Raw genomic sequence first — 15,285 nt, 5'->3', positions numbered from 1 at the left:
CCCAGGCTGGAGTGCAGTGGTTGGATCTTGGCTCGCTGCAACCTCTGCCTCCCGGGTTCAAGCGATTCTCCTGCCTCAGTCTCCCGAGCAACTGAGATTATAATCATGTGCCACCACGCCTGGCTACTTTTTGTATTTTTAGTAGAAACGAGGTTTCACCATGTTGGCCAGGCTGGTCTTGAACTCCTGGCCAAGACACTTCTGAGAACGAGCTGCATCCTCTGTGACACCGGATTCTGGCTGATCCAGGAACACAGGTGTGCACATATCCAGGTGTGCATCCACACACTCATGCGCACACGCCCAGCTGTGTTTCCCTGAGGCATGTTTATCCTTCCCGTGTTCCTGCACTTCGGAAGGAGGCAGAACAGCTGGCCTGGGCCCTGCCCCGCCCTTCCTCAACCCCACCTACTGAGTGATGAACAATTCCACACCAGCACCGTGTCCAGCCCACAGATAGGTCCCCATAGTGGAGTAGGAGGAAGGACTCTTTTCGTATGTATGGCTTTCGCGAATCTTTTGTTAATTTTCATTTAGCTTTGTAGGAGGCAGCATTCCATTTTGACTGGGCAGTAACGGAGGTGATGAAAGTTTTTAAAATAAATGTTTTTTAATGGGAGATGAAGAGTTTTGGCCAATTGAGTCAAGTATTTATTTTATTACTCTTGTTGCCACAAACACAAATATGTTCCATTTAAGTGAGGATGTATTTGCAAGTAAAAAGATGCCTCACATTGTTCCAATGTTTGTATAATCATGCATCTTTGTTTAATGGAGCACTGCTTAATTTATAATGAATATTTTATATTTATTATTAATCATGTTAATTAATCAGCAGTGCATTGATGAATAGAGCTCATTTTAATTCACAGTTTACCCTCTTTGTTTTACTATTAAAGTTCATTTTTAAAACTTCACAATTTAATTTCTTACGTGCCAAACGGAATGAAACTTAAAAAGTGCCAGAAGGTAACAATGAAAGGAAAATTGTCTCATCACCCTTAACTTCAGCCATCCAGTTCCTAACCCTAAATCAGCACCTGTTAAGTTTGAAATTTTACCAGGAACAGTCTCAGCTTTGACAAGCATATGCATGTTTTGCACCCCTCACCCCCCATACACTTTTTAGGAATGCGTTTGTGAGGGTCCTGTCCATCCATCTCTGTATCACACCTGGCTGTCTTCACTTGCTAATAGCCTGGGGGCCTTGGGGGATCTCCACTGCAGTATGTTGAGCTTCAATTGTTGGTTTTACTATTTCATTATGTGGATATATCCACAGTTACTTAACCAGGATGTGGTTTGTTACAGTGCAGCAACAGGGTGACGTTCTGAGAAGCTGGACACTATTGGTGCATGCATTTTGGAGTCGTCATCATTGACCTTTCAGTTTTCCCTGGACCATTGGGGTCACCCTGCAGATCCTCTGAGGCCACATTGCCATTTTTCTGCCAGAGTAGTTGATAACAGAAAGAAGTGTTTTGCAACTTAATTGGTAATGCTGTTGTTCACTTATGGTATTAAGACACCATTAGTAACCACTGAGCGCCTGCTGGGTGTCAGGCCCATGCTAGTGCGTTCCTCACGTCATCTCTCCACGGGTAAAGTTTGTCTGCAGCATGTTGGCCTGGTGTTTGGGTGCACAATTATGCAAAATCACAACATGCACCCCCGATATTTAGCTCCCAATGCGTCCGTGTCAGTGGAAGGAGAGTAGAGGGACAGTGACTTGGAGTCTTTGTGGGCAGTGCAGGGAGAAGTCCGCCTCCCAGGCATCTTCTTCCTCAGGGCTCTTGCACTTTTCTCCTGAGCTCCTGCAGATGGGCCTCTGCCAGCCTGCTCTGCCAGCTGGACAGGCATTTTTGTGCCCCGAAAGTCTCTGCCCTCTAGAAATCACTCAGATCTCCTCTTGATCTACCCAGCTATCCTTTTCCGGTTTTTTTTTTTTTTTTTTTTAGAGACGGAGTCTCGCTCTGTTGCCTAAACTGGAGTGCAGTGGCCGGATCTCGGCTCACTGCAAGCTCCGCCTTTCGGGTTTACGCCATTCTCCTGCCTCAGCCTCCCGAGTAGCTGGGACTACAGGCGCCGCCACCTCGCCCGGCTAGTTTTTTGTATTTTTTAGTAGAGACGGGGTTTCACCTGGTTAGCCAGGATGCCCAGCTATCCTTTTCTGGAGCAGGGAGCGTTCCTCTGACTGGATGTCTCGGGAGACCCTTGGTGCTGTCGTAGGGCCTCTGGTATCTGGTTGGTTTGCTGCACTGTTGCCCCCCCCGGCTCCCTGCCCAGCACACACTGGGTAGATGTGGCCCCCAATCTGTGACCTGGTGGAACGTGCTCCCCAGCAAGTGACATGGTGGGACATGCTCCCCAGCGTGTGACTTGGTGGGATGTGCTCCCCAATCTGTGACCCGGTGGGACGTGCTCCCCCGCGTGTGACCTGGTGGGACGTGCTCCCTCCCCAGTGAGTGACCTGATGGGTTGTGCTCCCCCAGCGTGTGACATGATGGCTTGTGCTCCCCCAGCGTGTGACATGATGGCTTGTGCTCCCCCAGTGTGTGACATGGTGGCTTGTGCTCCCCCAGCATGTGACCTGGTGGCTTGTGCTCCCCCAGCGTGTGACATGGTGGCTTGTGCTCCCCCAGCGTGTGACATAGTGGCTTGTGCTCCCCCAGCGTGTGACCTGGTGGCTTGTGCTCCCCAGGGTGTGCCTGGCCTCCTTCAGATGCCAGGCTTGCCTCCCTGTGTCACATCCATGGTCTTCAGGCCCTTGGCTTCCAGCCCTGCATCCATGCGGTCCTCATATCACACAGTTCTTGAAGGTGATGGTTTTTCTTAACTTTTAGGCATCTTACAAATCACGTCACTTCTTAGACATAATGTAGACTAAGTTTCAACATTGGAGGACAGTATATCGGAAGTGAATCCCATGTGGAAAGAGCTATTTTTCTGTCAGTGGGATGCACTTCCTTCCTCTAGTCCAGCCCACTCGGCTTGTGTTGACTGAGCTGCTACGTGGTCATCAGGACAGATCATGGCTACTATTGTGGGGTCTCATTATGATAAGAGTGGCTTGTGGCCGGTGTGGAAAACTGGGTCGCAGGTAAAGCCATGGTTGTTTGGGTCATCTGTATCGGGTGGGTGCCCTGTGCACAGTCTGTCAGGGGAGGTGGGGGAGAGTGCCCCTGCACAGGGCTGGGCTCTGTAGACCACCCCATGGAGCTTAGGAGCCCTCCATCTTTCTGACGTAGTCTAAACCATCCTGGCTGGGTGTTCAGTGTTTAATAGCTTTGTGAGGATCAAAACTCTAGCACCAGATCTTTCTTCTGAGCTGTAACCTGTTATTTATAAACACTAAAGTGTTAACTTACATTTTGAGTGTTAAGATCTTCAAATTCAGTCGTCATACTTTTTTCTGTGTGTGGGATTTCGGAAAAGTGACTATTGTAGTAGACAACCAAAAGACCAAAAGTGGACCTACTGGCTCTAACAGAATCACTTCCCAGAAAGCGAGGCGTGTCCTTAAATATCTCCACACTTGTGAACAGGCACAGTCAGGAGGGTCTGAAGATACATGCTCCTCCGTAGGAAGGGCTGTGGCTTGAGCAGGGGAAAAATGGAAAGTTCGGTTTTTCAGTAACTTTCAAAGTCATTGGACAGAGCATGTGTTACCGACCACAGACTTGGAGCTGGAACACCCCACTGGCATCTAGCTGAGTGTCATGAACTGGGACAAACTGATCTTTCTGGAGTGGGAGTGACACAAGGAGGCTGGTCTGCACCATCTTCGGTGACCTTCGGATGGGAAAATGGCCCGTTGGAGATACTTTGACTTGGCCTTTACGTGAGTTGTGGTGTGTGACTTTGTGTCCTTCTGGTTTCAGATGCCTTTGTGAACAGCCAGGAATGGACGCTGAGTCGATCTGTCCCAGAGCTCAAAGTGGTGAGTGGTTCCTTCTGGCCCTGGCAGTTGTCCTGCCTCACCTGTGGGAAAGGGGGGGCTCTGTGCACACCCAAGCCTGCATTCCCAGGCAACTGCTCGTCACCTGGGGCCCAGACAGGGAGTGTGACTCTGGGTGTGTTCCTGGGAAGGGCCAGGTATAGTTGATAGCTTGGGACTAGAGTTCAAGTCCCTGAGTGCCCCTGGGACAGCTACGACAGCCATGACTCCCACCCAGCCAGGGTGGCGTTTCATGTGCAGGGCAGAGGCCATCGTCATCCTCTCTCTTATATCTCGTGGGTGGGTTGATTTGTTCTCTGCAGGAGGTCATGGAAGGCTTCTGTAATGGGTGGCCAAGCTTTGGTATCCATCATTTTTGAAATGTGACTATTTACTCTATGACCAAGTATTGACATAAAATTAAAATTTTTTGTCTTTTATTATGAACTTCACCCTTTCGGTGAAACTATCCAGAGCTTCAAATTGGCGTATGTAAAAAGTGGTCCATTGCAGCCACCCTTTCCAGCCACTCCCCTCTAGTCACCACCCACCGTAGGATGGAAGGAAGGGGCAAGTCTAACTTCGAAACAACCAGGTTCTTTGTTGTGAAATATGTGGCGTTTGTGTGTATGTTTATGTATGTAGGTATATATGTGTATGTATGTCTAATTTCCATGTGTGTATGTTTATATTTATGTATGTATGTATGTATGCATATATGTGTGTATATATGTCTAATTTCTGTGTGTGTGTGTGTGTATGTATTTTCTAATTTGACCATGAAAGGAAAGCAGATGAACTCTCGCTGTTCTGCAGACTCTGGCATGGGCCTGCCTAGTGTCTCTGTCCTCTGCATTTCTGTTGACAGCACCAGATCCCCTGCAGCCCGTGGACTCCTCCCCACTGACCCCCAACCTCATTGCATGCTTGGAGGACAGGACAGGGGCCAGGAGACAGGATCCTTTTGGTCTCTCATGTCTGAGATGAGGCGATAGAGCAACAAAGAACTTCTAGGTCTTTGAAGAGACTTTTGTCGCCAGGAAAAGTATTCATTTGTAAACTTAGGAGATGAAGTACAATGAGTGGGAGTGCCCTGAGATGGGAAGGTCCCATGGTCACTGTGCCCTCTCTCTCGTTGGTGTCTGACACACCCATCCCCACTGCGACCACGGGGTGTCGTCAGCTGGGCCCATCTCCTTCCCAGTGTCTGCCCCCCGCCCTATTCCTCCCTGAAGGTCTCTGGGCTGTCCCTGCAGCGCTCGCCCATGGCAGACAAAGCATCTCTCAGTCCCAGTGCGGTCTCAGAAGCCTGGGGTTCCGCAAGACTGGCCTGCAAAGAGCCACCTCTTTCTGCCTTTTGTGTGCTTTGTCACCGCGACACTGGCAGGGTGTCTTAAGCTCGTTGAAGCCGTCCAGGAAATATGTGTTGAATGAATGGCACAGGCTTGGCAATGTTGTTACCAGGAGATTTCCAGAACAATCCCCCAGTTTCAGTTACTCCCTGTTAAGACAGCCCCTGCCACTCGGGTGCTGTGATGGGCACGGAGCAGCAGGCACGGTGCTTTACTGGTGGTGATGGTGTCGATACAGCACTGGCTCGGCTCTGTGCGGGTTGTGTTCTGAGTGCTTTACAACATGACTCAATCCTGACAACTGCCTCATGGGGAGGGGTAGGTACGGTTATCCCCATTTCACAGATGAGGAAACTGACGCTCAGAGACATGAAGAACTTGCCCAAGGAGCCACAGTAAGTGGTGGAGCTGAGGTTTGAACCTGGAGTTAGGGCTTCCACCACCGCACTGCCTGACAGAACTTTCTCGACGGTACAAACCTCCTGTGTCTGCACTGCCCAATGCGGTCATGGCTGGCACCATGTGGCTGTTGAGTGATTGAAATGTGGCCAGTCAGTGCCATCAAGGAGCTGCATTTTAAGTTTGATTCTAGTTCATTTAAATTGAAATAGCCACACAGGGCCAGTGGCCACCCTAGTGCCAGCATTACAGACTAACTGATGGTCAAGTATCGAACCTCCTGACTTGGCAGTTCAAGGTGTTACAGGTTCAGGGAGGGCCCACGTGATCATACCAACCCACAATCAAGGATGCTTACCACCAAAAACTTGTGCTCTCCTGGTATTTCGAAGGCATGTGATTTTCTGGAATATCTGCTGGAGGAGAGCTAGAGGAGACAGTTGCGTTGAAGGCAGCATGTGCTCCTCATTCTGAAATGGACTGTCTTAAGGCTTGCTTCAATTTGCTGACACCGGGGACTTCAGTGCTGTTGGTTCTGCAGTTCTCAGAACACTCCTGTCCCTGGCCTCAGTGTGGATGGACGAGATCCTGGCAGGCCCACCAGCTCTGCTCTAGCCCAAGTGCCTTCCTGTTGTGGCATCAGCGGGCGCTGGTCCTCGTCGGCAGCCCCAGCAGATCTCTTGTGTGCTAAGGAGTGCTCAGGGTCTGAAGAAAGCGCTGCATTGTTCCCTAAGCAGTCTCCAAGTGCCTATAGGGCTGCAATTGTTTCCTTCCTAGTGCAGCCCCCCCAGGACAGGTGGCCCTTTAGGTCAGCGTCTCAGGAACCCAGCCCCTGCTTCACAAACGCAGCAGTGACATGATGTCATGGCAAGCCTCCAATAGGCCCTTTATGTAACATTTTGCAATAAATCTTTTGAAATCTGTCAGAGAAAAAAATTCAATGTTCGCTTTCTTCTCAAGAGTGGTAGTACCATGCCTTATGTTTTCTTTTCTTTCTTTCTTTTTTTTTTTTGTGACAGGGTCTCACTCTGTCACCCAGGCTGGAGTGCAGTGGTGCCATCTCGGCTCACTGCAACCTGCCTCCTGGGTTCAAGTGATTCTCGTGCCTCAGCCTCCCAAGTAGCTGGGATGACAAGCGCCCACCACCACATCTGGCTAATTTGCGTATTTTTAGTAGAGATGAGATTTTACCGCAGTGGCCACGCTGTTCTCGAACTCCTGACCTCGAGTCATCCGCCTGCCTTGGCCTCCCAAAGTGCTGGGATGACAGGCATGAGCCACCGCACCTGGCCTTATGTTTTCTGAAGTTGCATTGTGGTCAGATCGTCCATGACCAGTTGCTTTTGGTGCTACAGAGGAGCCAACCGCTGCTGGCTGCGGATGTGTGCCCAGCAGCAAAGGCTTGGTGCTTCTGTTGGAGGGGAAGGCAGATAGGCCCTGGACATCTTGCCTGTGTCGGGGACCTCAGTCCCCAGGTCCTCACATCCTATTTGTGTATTTTCATTGAACACCAACTGGGATTTTTCTAAAAGCCTTCATTTCCTTCTCACAAACCTCAGGTCAGTGGTAAAGTGTGGGGCGCTGGAGAAAAACGGTTTAGAAAGACGCTGCGTTCCCTTTGGCCTTGTCATATGAAGGGCCGAGTGTGGGCTCCAACACACTTCATGGCCCCGCACTAGACGATGCGGGGTTGACAGTGGCGACCTCTTCCTGCCTTAAGTGTGTAGTTCTGTGGTTTTTAAGACACCTCATTCCTCCTCACGTAGCTCTTTGGCTTGCTCTGGATTGATTTCCTCCGTCTTGGTTTACTTCCAGCAGCTGCTCCGACAGCTTCACAGGTGACGTGATGCACTTGAAAGGGCATTTTGACTCCTTATTTTATTTTCCTTTCACCATCAACCGTTCATTTCCACCAGCGTTTCAAAGTAAAATAATGCCATCATGTGTGACTGTGAGGTGGTCTGTGAGATGGCTGTTCCAGCCAAACCAAGCCCCTTCCCGCTGCACTCCAAGATTGATCGCCTTTGTTCCCCTAAGGTGTAAGCTTAGTCTTTGCCCATCTTGTTAGGCGGAAGAAGGCAGGAACGTTGCTATGCAGAGAAGGCACAGACCAAAGGATGTTTGGTTTTTGAGCATTTTCTTCCTCGGGAAAGAGAAACTGATCTTAATTAAAAATTTAATTCTGTGGCATACTGTTTTGGATTTTCCCAGCATGAAGCTGACAAACAGCGGGTGCCCTTGAGCAAAAGGATAATTAGTAGGTAGAAATTCTCAGATTATAGAGGCCCAGAGTAAAAAAAGATGTATGTCGAATTAGGAGGGGAAACAGCTTTTTTTAGAATCTGTCCGCACAGCCTGACTTGAGCCTGGCTGTGAGCCTTCGTAGTAAGCATCTCATTCATACTCACCAGCAGTGGAGTCATTCATCTACTTACCCGTTCTTTTACTCGGCCAGTGCTGTTGAGCGTCTACCTTGGGCTCTGTGTTACTCAGAAATTCAGAGAACAAGACGAGTAAGACAGGGTGCCTGCCCTTGAGGAATTGTCAGTATTGGAGGGAGCCAGATCAACATACTGTTGTTTCCAAAATAATGTGTTCCCTTGTCAGATATCCTTGGGGCAGCGGCCTAAGGGAGCTTTCAGGAGAGGCGTCCAGTTGAGACTGTGGCACTGGGAAGGTGTCGTTGTCTCTTCCGGCTCCTGTAACAAAATATCATACACTAAGCAGCTGGTAAACAACAGAAATGTGTAGCCCACAGTTCTGGAGGCCGAGAAGTCCAAGGTCAAAGCGCCTGCAGATTTGATGCCTGAGGACCTGCTTGCTGGTTTGTAGGTGGCATCATCTTGCTGTGTCTTCACGTGGAGGAAGAGGCAAGAGGTCTTTCTCAGGCCTCTTCTATAAGGGCATTAATCTGCTCCCACAGCTGCCTCACCTCGTAATACAGTCACCTTGGGGGTTACGGTTCTTTTTTTAAAAAATTATATATTATTTTGTTTTTGTTTTTTACCAGCTCTGTCACCCAGGCTGGAGTGCAGTGGTGCAAACTCAGCTCACTGCAACCTCTGTCTCCCAGGTTCAAGTGATTCTCCTGCCTCAGCCTCGAGTAGCTGGGATTACAGGCGTGAACCACCACGCCTGGCTAACTTTTGTATTTCTTTACTAGAGATGGGGTTTCACCATGTTGGCCAGTCTGGTCTTGAACTCCTGACCTCAGGTGATCCACCTCCCTCAGCCTGGAGTAGCTGGGATTACAGGCATGTACCGCCACACCTGAGTAATTTTTGTATTTTTTAAGTAGAGATGGGGTTTCACCATGTTGGCCAGTCTGGTCTTGAATTCCTGACCTCAGGTGATCCACCTGCCTCAGCCTCCCAAAGGGCTGGGATTACAGGCATGAATCACCATGCCCAGCCGGGGGTTAGGTTTCAACATACGAGTTTGGCTGGGAGTGTGGGGGTAGGAAGGGGAAGCCTAAACATTCCTACCATAGCTGCAGGCTTCTCAGAGGAAGTGACATCTGAACTGATAGAAAGAGTAGGTTTCAGAGAATGATTGATGTGGAAAGCTTTAGTTGCCTGGAGACAGCAGGGCCTGTTAGGATGGGGCTTGGTAGCTGATTGACTAGAAGGCCGAGCAGAGAGCAGGAAGGTGAGAGACAGGAGGGTTGTAACTGGGGTGTAAAAGAGGAAAGGACCGCCGGGTATAGGTTTTAGAAAGGCCACTCTGGCTGATGAGTAGAGAGTGGGAGTGGCCACGACTGGGTGAAGGAGAACATTTGGATCCATAAGCCATCACTCAGACAGCAGACCACGGTGGCCTGTAAATCACTGAGAACCTTTTTTCTACACTGTCAATGCCAAATATGTTCTTCTATGTTTGTTTGTTTTCTTTATTTCTTTTTTTTTTTCTACACTGTCAATGCCAAATATGTTCTTCTATGTTTGTTTGTTTTCTTTTTTTCTTTTTTTTTTTTTTTTTTTTTTGAGAAGGAGTCTCGCTCTGTCACCCATGCTGGAGTGGAGTGCAGAGGCGTGATGTCGGCTCACTGCAACCTCCGCCTCCCGGGTTCAAACGATTCTCCTGCCTCAGCCACCTGAGGAGCTGGGACTACTATAGGTGTGTGCCACCATACCCGGCTAATTTTTTTGTATTTTTAGTAGAGATGGGATTTCACCATGTTAGCCAGGATGGTCTCGATCTCCTGACTTCGTGATCTGCCCACCTCGGCCTCCCAAAGTGCTGGGATGACAGGCGTGAGCCACCGCGCCCAGCCCTGTTTGTTCTTATAGCTATTGGCTTCATCATCTACTTAATCAGTGTTCCTTCCTCCCTCCTGTTTCTCCTCCTCTCATCTCCACTTTCTTTCCATCTCTCCTTCCTCCCTCCCTCCCATCGTTCTTCCTTGCCATCCATCTATCCATCGACCCATCTTATGTTTACCAGGCCTCTCCTGGGGCCAGGAACTATGACAAGTGTACAGAGTCGGAGTTGGTGCCCTGGCCCGTATCCAGAGACAGAGATCTTGGCCCTCAGGGTCCTAAGTGTAGTGGTAGGTGGAGCCCAGGGCCTCACCAGCCACTGTCAAGGCCCTCTGGGGATTGGAGGAAAGCAGGGAAGCCTTCCCAGGAGAAAGTGAAGCCCTCATCAGGTGAGAGGGGAGGGGTGCTCAGGTGACAGGAGCAGTGAAGTGTTCTTGTGGCAAGTTCACGGACCTGCTGGGTCCATTAGTTGCCAGCAAAGTTGTGTGTGAGGATTTGGAGGGAGACAGTTTGTTCCTAAAATGTTTGGAGTTTGGCCTCCAGGCAGCAGGAGTCTCCCAGGGCTTGTGAAATGGAGGAATGCCACTTTCTCATGGTCAGTTTGTTTCCAGGAACCTCTCTGGTGTTCTCGGGATGAAAAGCAGGTGCTTGCAGGCAGGGAGAGGCCCTAGAGGCTGCTTCGTCGATCTCTGCACACCGGAGAGTCCACACCGAGGTGGCAGCAGCGTGCCCAGGAGGGAACGGGCTCCCTGACTTCCAGCCACTGGGAGTCGGGGACGGCCTCCGGGTTTCTGGTTTGAGAGGCTGGGTGTCATGTGGCCTCAGAAGCTGATGAGCAGTCTGGGGGAGAGAGACGCGGTGTGGACTCGTCAAGGCGTGAGCACCACGTAGGTGGTGTATGGATATATAAGAAGTCCTGGTGGGAGCTGAATAGGGGTGCCTGGAGCTGGGGTGGACGGCGGCCAGGGGATGAGATTTTGGGAATAGGCAGCTTTTTTTCCCACATCAACCTTCTATCAATGAGCTATGATTCCAGAGTCTGCAGGGCGTCTCCTTTTAAATGGAATCACAGCTCATTGAGAGAAAGTTGGATATGGACAGGCACATGTTGGGACCTTAGAATGGAGGATCAGCTGGAGATGTGAGGATGGAGCCCTGGCGAGCCCCAGGGTGTCCCGGCAGATGGAGGAAGAGCCCACAGGGCTGGGGGGGAGGTAGAGGCGGAAGCCAATGTGAGAGTTGGAAGAGAGTGTCTTAGCAGCAGCTGCCGGTGATGGGGTCAGGTCAGAGCCAGACAGACTAGTTAGTGGCTTTGAAATGAAAGTCACGGGTGACCTAGTGGGCAGATTCCTGGTAGCAACAGTGCCAGAGCTTCAGATAATTTGAGTGGAGGCAGGAGGGAGTTCAACAAGTGGAACCGAGAGCAAGTGGAACCGAGAGCAAGTGGGGCCGAGTCCCAGCTCTGGGAATGGCAGGTGGCCTTAATGAGCACCTGTGCCCAGGGATGGGTCCCTTGTGATGTTTTGGGCTTTTAAAGGAATCAGTTCGATCATGCTTAAATTTGATCGCTAGTGATGTTCTAGTCGGGGAGGAAAAGATTAAAATGCAGGAGATTTTTGATGAGCAGCTTCCCACAGAAGGCGGCGTCGGGGGTATACAGCTCCCAGGCACAGGGAAAGGGAGGTTTTCTGTGGGATCCACGCGCTTGGAGGCCAGGTGTGTCCACTGTGTCAACAGGGAGGCTTCCTCTGAAGAAGCTCCTGGAGGGTCAGCCTCGCCGCCAGGTTACTGCTAGGACAGCGGCCCTCATGTCACCCTTACTCCTGAGGGTCGCCTTCTAATCCAGCACAAACGAGCACCTTTGCCGTCTCTCCCAGCAGCCCCGGCACCGTCCCCTTTTTCTCGGAGATGCCGTGGTGGGTCCTGTGTCTGGGAGGCAGGTGTGTGTCCTTACCTGTATGGCCTGCCCCTGCCTCACTCCTCCACCCCCAGGTCTCCCCACACTGCTCTTTTCTGCTCCTGTTGTCCTGCCCCCAAGTCTACCCTAGACTCATTCCCTAGAGATGCTACCATGCATGGGTCCTCGCCACTCTCTCCACGTCACTCAGCTCTGCCCTTGGATGCCACCTCACTTGCTGCTTTTCTCTGTCTCTGGAGGGTGCACAGTAGATGCTGGCGGGCTAACTCAAGGAGCACAGCCCTGATGTAAGCAATGTGCTTGTTTTCTGGAAGAATGCCAAACCAGTGTTTATACCAGCATTGCTGATGCCGTTGCAGCTGTTGAGGCTGATGAGAACATGAGATGTTAATTAAGAGTGTTGGACTCCCTTTTACTCCAATAGAAGTACTGAACGAGCTTATTTTTGGCCATCCAGCCAGTGCTTGGTTATGTTTGTGTTTAGGCCTTCTGTCTAGTTTAGCCTCTTTGTATTTGCAAAATGCCAAATAGAGTGATTTGATTATGCTTAATGGTTGTCCGTTTCTGTTTCAGGGAATTGTGGGTAACTTGGCCAGCGGCAAGTCTGCCCTGGTGCACCGGTACCTGACGGGCACATATGTCCAGGAGGAGTCTCCGGAAGGTATGCTGTTTGGCAGGCAGTTGCAAGCTTAAGAATGTAGTTTTTAAAAAATTTTCCTTAGCACATTCTAAATCATGACTTTGATGTATCACAGGTCAAGAAAGCAATAAAATATACCAAGCAGTAAAAACCCTTAAGTATGTGGTTTCTTCTGTAGTATTTCTAGCAAACCCATTATATTCACTTTGGTATTTGGAATAGTACAGTAGAACCATGAAATACCATTGAATTTATTTCTTATCTAATTGTTCTGTCCTTTCAAATGTCGTTTTTAATCCAGTGTCCTTTTGATCCACTGTTACTCCTTTAAATATTGACTGGACATTTCTGTGATCTGGATATTGAATTTATACATAACTTGTATGTAATGTTACTTAGTTATAGATATGAGCCTTTCTGGATAAGACGTTCAGGTTACCACCACCATGTTTGAGTATGTTTCCCCCCTTATATTTATAAACATTTAATAATCATTTTGCATGAGAGTAAGATTTTTTTTTTTTGCCGTTAGGCATTTACTTCTTCAGTTAACATGTCCATATTTTATTTTTTGCCTTAAATAAAGTTATGATAATGATAGGAAAGCATTTAGCTCCCACGTCCCATAATGAAGGGGTGTAGTTGACAAGCAGTTTTCTAAATGAAATTTTCTCTCCATGTAACCGTGTTAAATCCAACTCTGAGACACTGAATTTCTGGTTCCTTCTTTTTCTTACTGGCTGTTCCATTCTTTGCAGATATGGATGCAGGTAACTATTCATTTTCTTCATGGCAGCGCTTGTCTTGTTTTGGAGAGAGAGGAAAGGCACCACTTTGTACTGTAGCGTTCCCTTCCCTCCTTGTTCTGTGTACCATCCTATTTTGTTTCATTTTATCTTTTTTTTTCAGTTGAACATTCCACCCTGTTTTGTCCCTTAGTTGTCTTTTTAGCAGTAGTCCCAAGTAGCTTCACCTGTTTCCTGTAACACCTGTCCTAGCATTTAACTCTTGTCCTGAATACTGTGGAACCGTTCGGAAAAGTATAGACGTGGCTTGAGGCTGTGCCACTGTTTTGCAGAATTGCGCAGTCATGTAATGAACACCTCGTGCTTCAGGAAAAGACCTTCCATACTGAAGTGATGATTTAGGAAGATTAAAGATGGAAATGAAGGCTCGCATGTGGGGGTCAGTAAGAGAAAGCTTGCCTGTCCACTGAGAAATGCATACAGATGCTAGAAAATGGCATGATTTGGAGAAACGAGCAAAGGCCACATTTTGCCAAGGCTCTGTCCCTGAGTTTTGATGGCTTTTATTTGCTCCTTTGTGTTGGAGTCTGAATGTTAGCCACAGCCAGCTGATGACACCTAGAGAATCTTTTAGAGATGTTCCCTTGGGTTTTCCACTTAATTCTCAGGGCTCGCTATTGTAGAGGTTATACAGAGGTTAACTCACCTGCAAGTGAAATGACCACCTTTTCCAAGTAAATCTACCTTCAGGTCCCTGCAACTCTGTGGATTTCAACCTGGGATCACAGGAAGTTAGACTTGGCTGTTGCTGTTGCTCTGGCTGTCCCTGGCCCTGGGGTTCAGGTGTCTGGTGGGGCCACGCTGGAGGCCCTGGGTCTCTGGAGTAAGAACAAGGACCATGACTCCCTCATGGTAGCCTTTCTGCTGTACGGCTATTTGGTCATTTCTATGGCTTTTTGCTTTTTTCCCTCTGGGCATTCACAGTGTGTTCCGTTGTGTTTGGTTCCAGCTGTGATGTCTTTGCAATGCATAATTGACCCTTACATTTTGACTAACACCAAGGCATTTCTCTTGAACGTTTATACATCAAAAGGAAGGATTTTGGGGGGACCTAAACTGATCACTAACAGCCCTGCTTCTTTGATTTTTCAAGTGGTACATTTTACTCCATTGGAATTTCATAGTATTGTCTATGGTTTTTAAAAATACATTATTGTTAAGAGTAGGAGCATGGGTGAGTACCTCCCTTTCTTCATCTGCAAAGTGGAAATAGCTCATCCCCTCCATGGGGCCCCATGCCCAAGGCTTCCTGGGTCAGGGGAAAGATCATGATCCCTGACCTTTCCTCATGCCCTGCAGCAGCCCTCCCTGGGCATGTGGCCTCTCATCTTTTGACTCAAGGTCCCAGGGATTGTTCTGTGGGAGTGTGAGGAGCTGACAGCAGCAGACGCCCAGGTGCACTCCAGTGGGTGTGCGTCTAGGGCCCCCGGGTGCTGAAAGAATTATGAATACGTGGCTCCTTGTGCCTGGAAGACTCTTAGTCCTGCTGAATTCATACTTCTCATGGCTGAGCCACCTTTCTCGTGTAGAACCAAGCAGGTGGTTCCACACTGTCTTTGCCCCTCTTAACAAGACCAGGGAATGAACTTTTACTTCCTGTTCATTTGACTGTGTGCCTCATGACAGTGGCAGCAGGGAGCCATAGCTTGTTGTAATGTAACTTGTAATGAAGGGAGCCATACTTGCTGTTTGGGAAAGAAAGTGAATGAGAAGCCGTGATTCCTGCCATCCTGAAATTCCTTCTCATGCTCAGGGAGCCTGTACCTGGAAAGTGATTTCAATTTTTGTCCAGTGAGTGTTGATCAATTACCTGTGCTTTGCTTAATTGAGAAGCTTTAGGTATAGAGTGTTGTGGGTTTGGGATATAATTTACTGTGCTGTCACCTGGGTGTGTGGAGAATATCAAAGGGATGTGTTGTCCTTGGGGGGTGCTGGAGGTTGACAAAGCCGACGATGGCCCAGCCCCACCTGTGG

The 15,285-nt window shown here is 49.0% G+C and overlaps 1 protein-coding gene across 1 annotated transcript in view; it reads left to right on the top strand.

Moving 5' to 3' along the window:
* Nucleotides 1-15,285, top strand: part of AGAP1 (ArfGAP with GTPase domain, ankyrin repeat and PH domain 1) — a 611,312-nt gene that overhangs the window by 180,949 nt on the left and 415,078 nt on the right. The window contains exons 2-3 of the mRNA XM_011929622.1: nt 3,882-3,940; nt 12,439-12,526. Coding sequence (XP_011785012.1) covers nt 3,882-3,940; nt 12,439-12,526 — 147 coding nt within the window. The remainder of the gene's footprint in view (nt 1-3,881; nt 3,941-12,438; nt 12,527-15,285) is intronic.

The sequence above is a fragment of the Colobus angolensis genome, unplaced genomic scaffold, assembly GCF_000951035.1.
Source record: "Colobus angolensis palliatus isolate OR3802 unplaced genomic scaffold, Cang.pa_1.0 Scaffold82, whole genome shotgun sequence".
Taxonomy (NCBI): Eukaryota; Metazoa; Chordata; class Mammalia; order Primates; family Cercopithecidae; genus Colobus; species Colobus angolensis.
The sequence above is the reverse complement of the archived record's forward strand: the minus strand, read 5'-3'. Positions and strand labels throughout refer to the sequence as shown.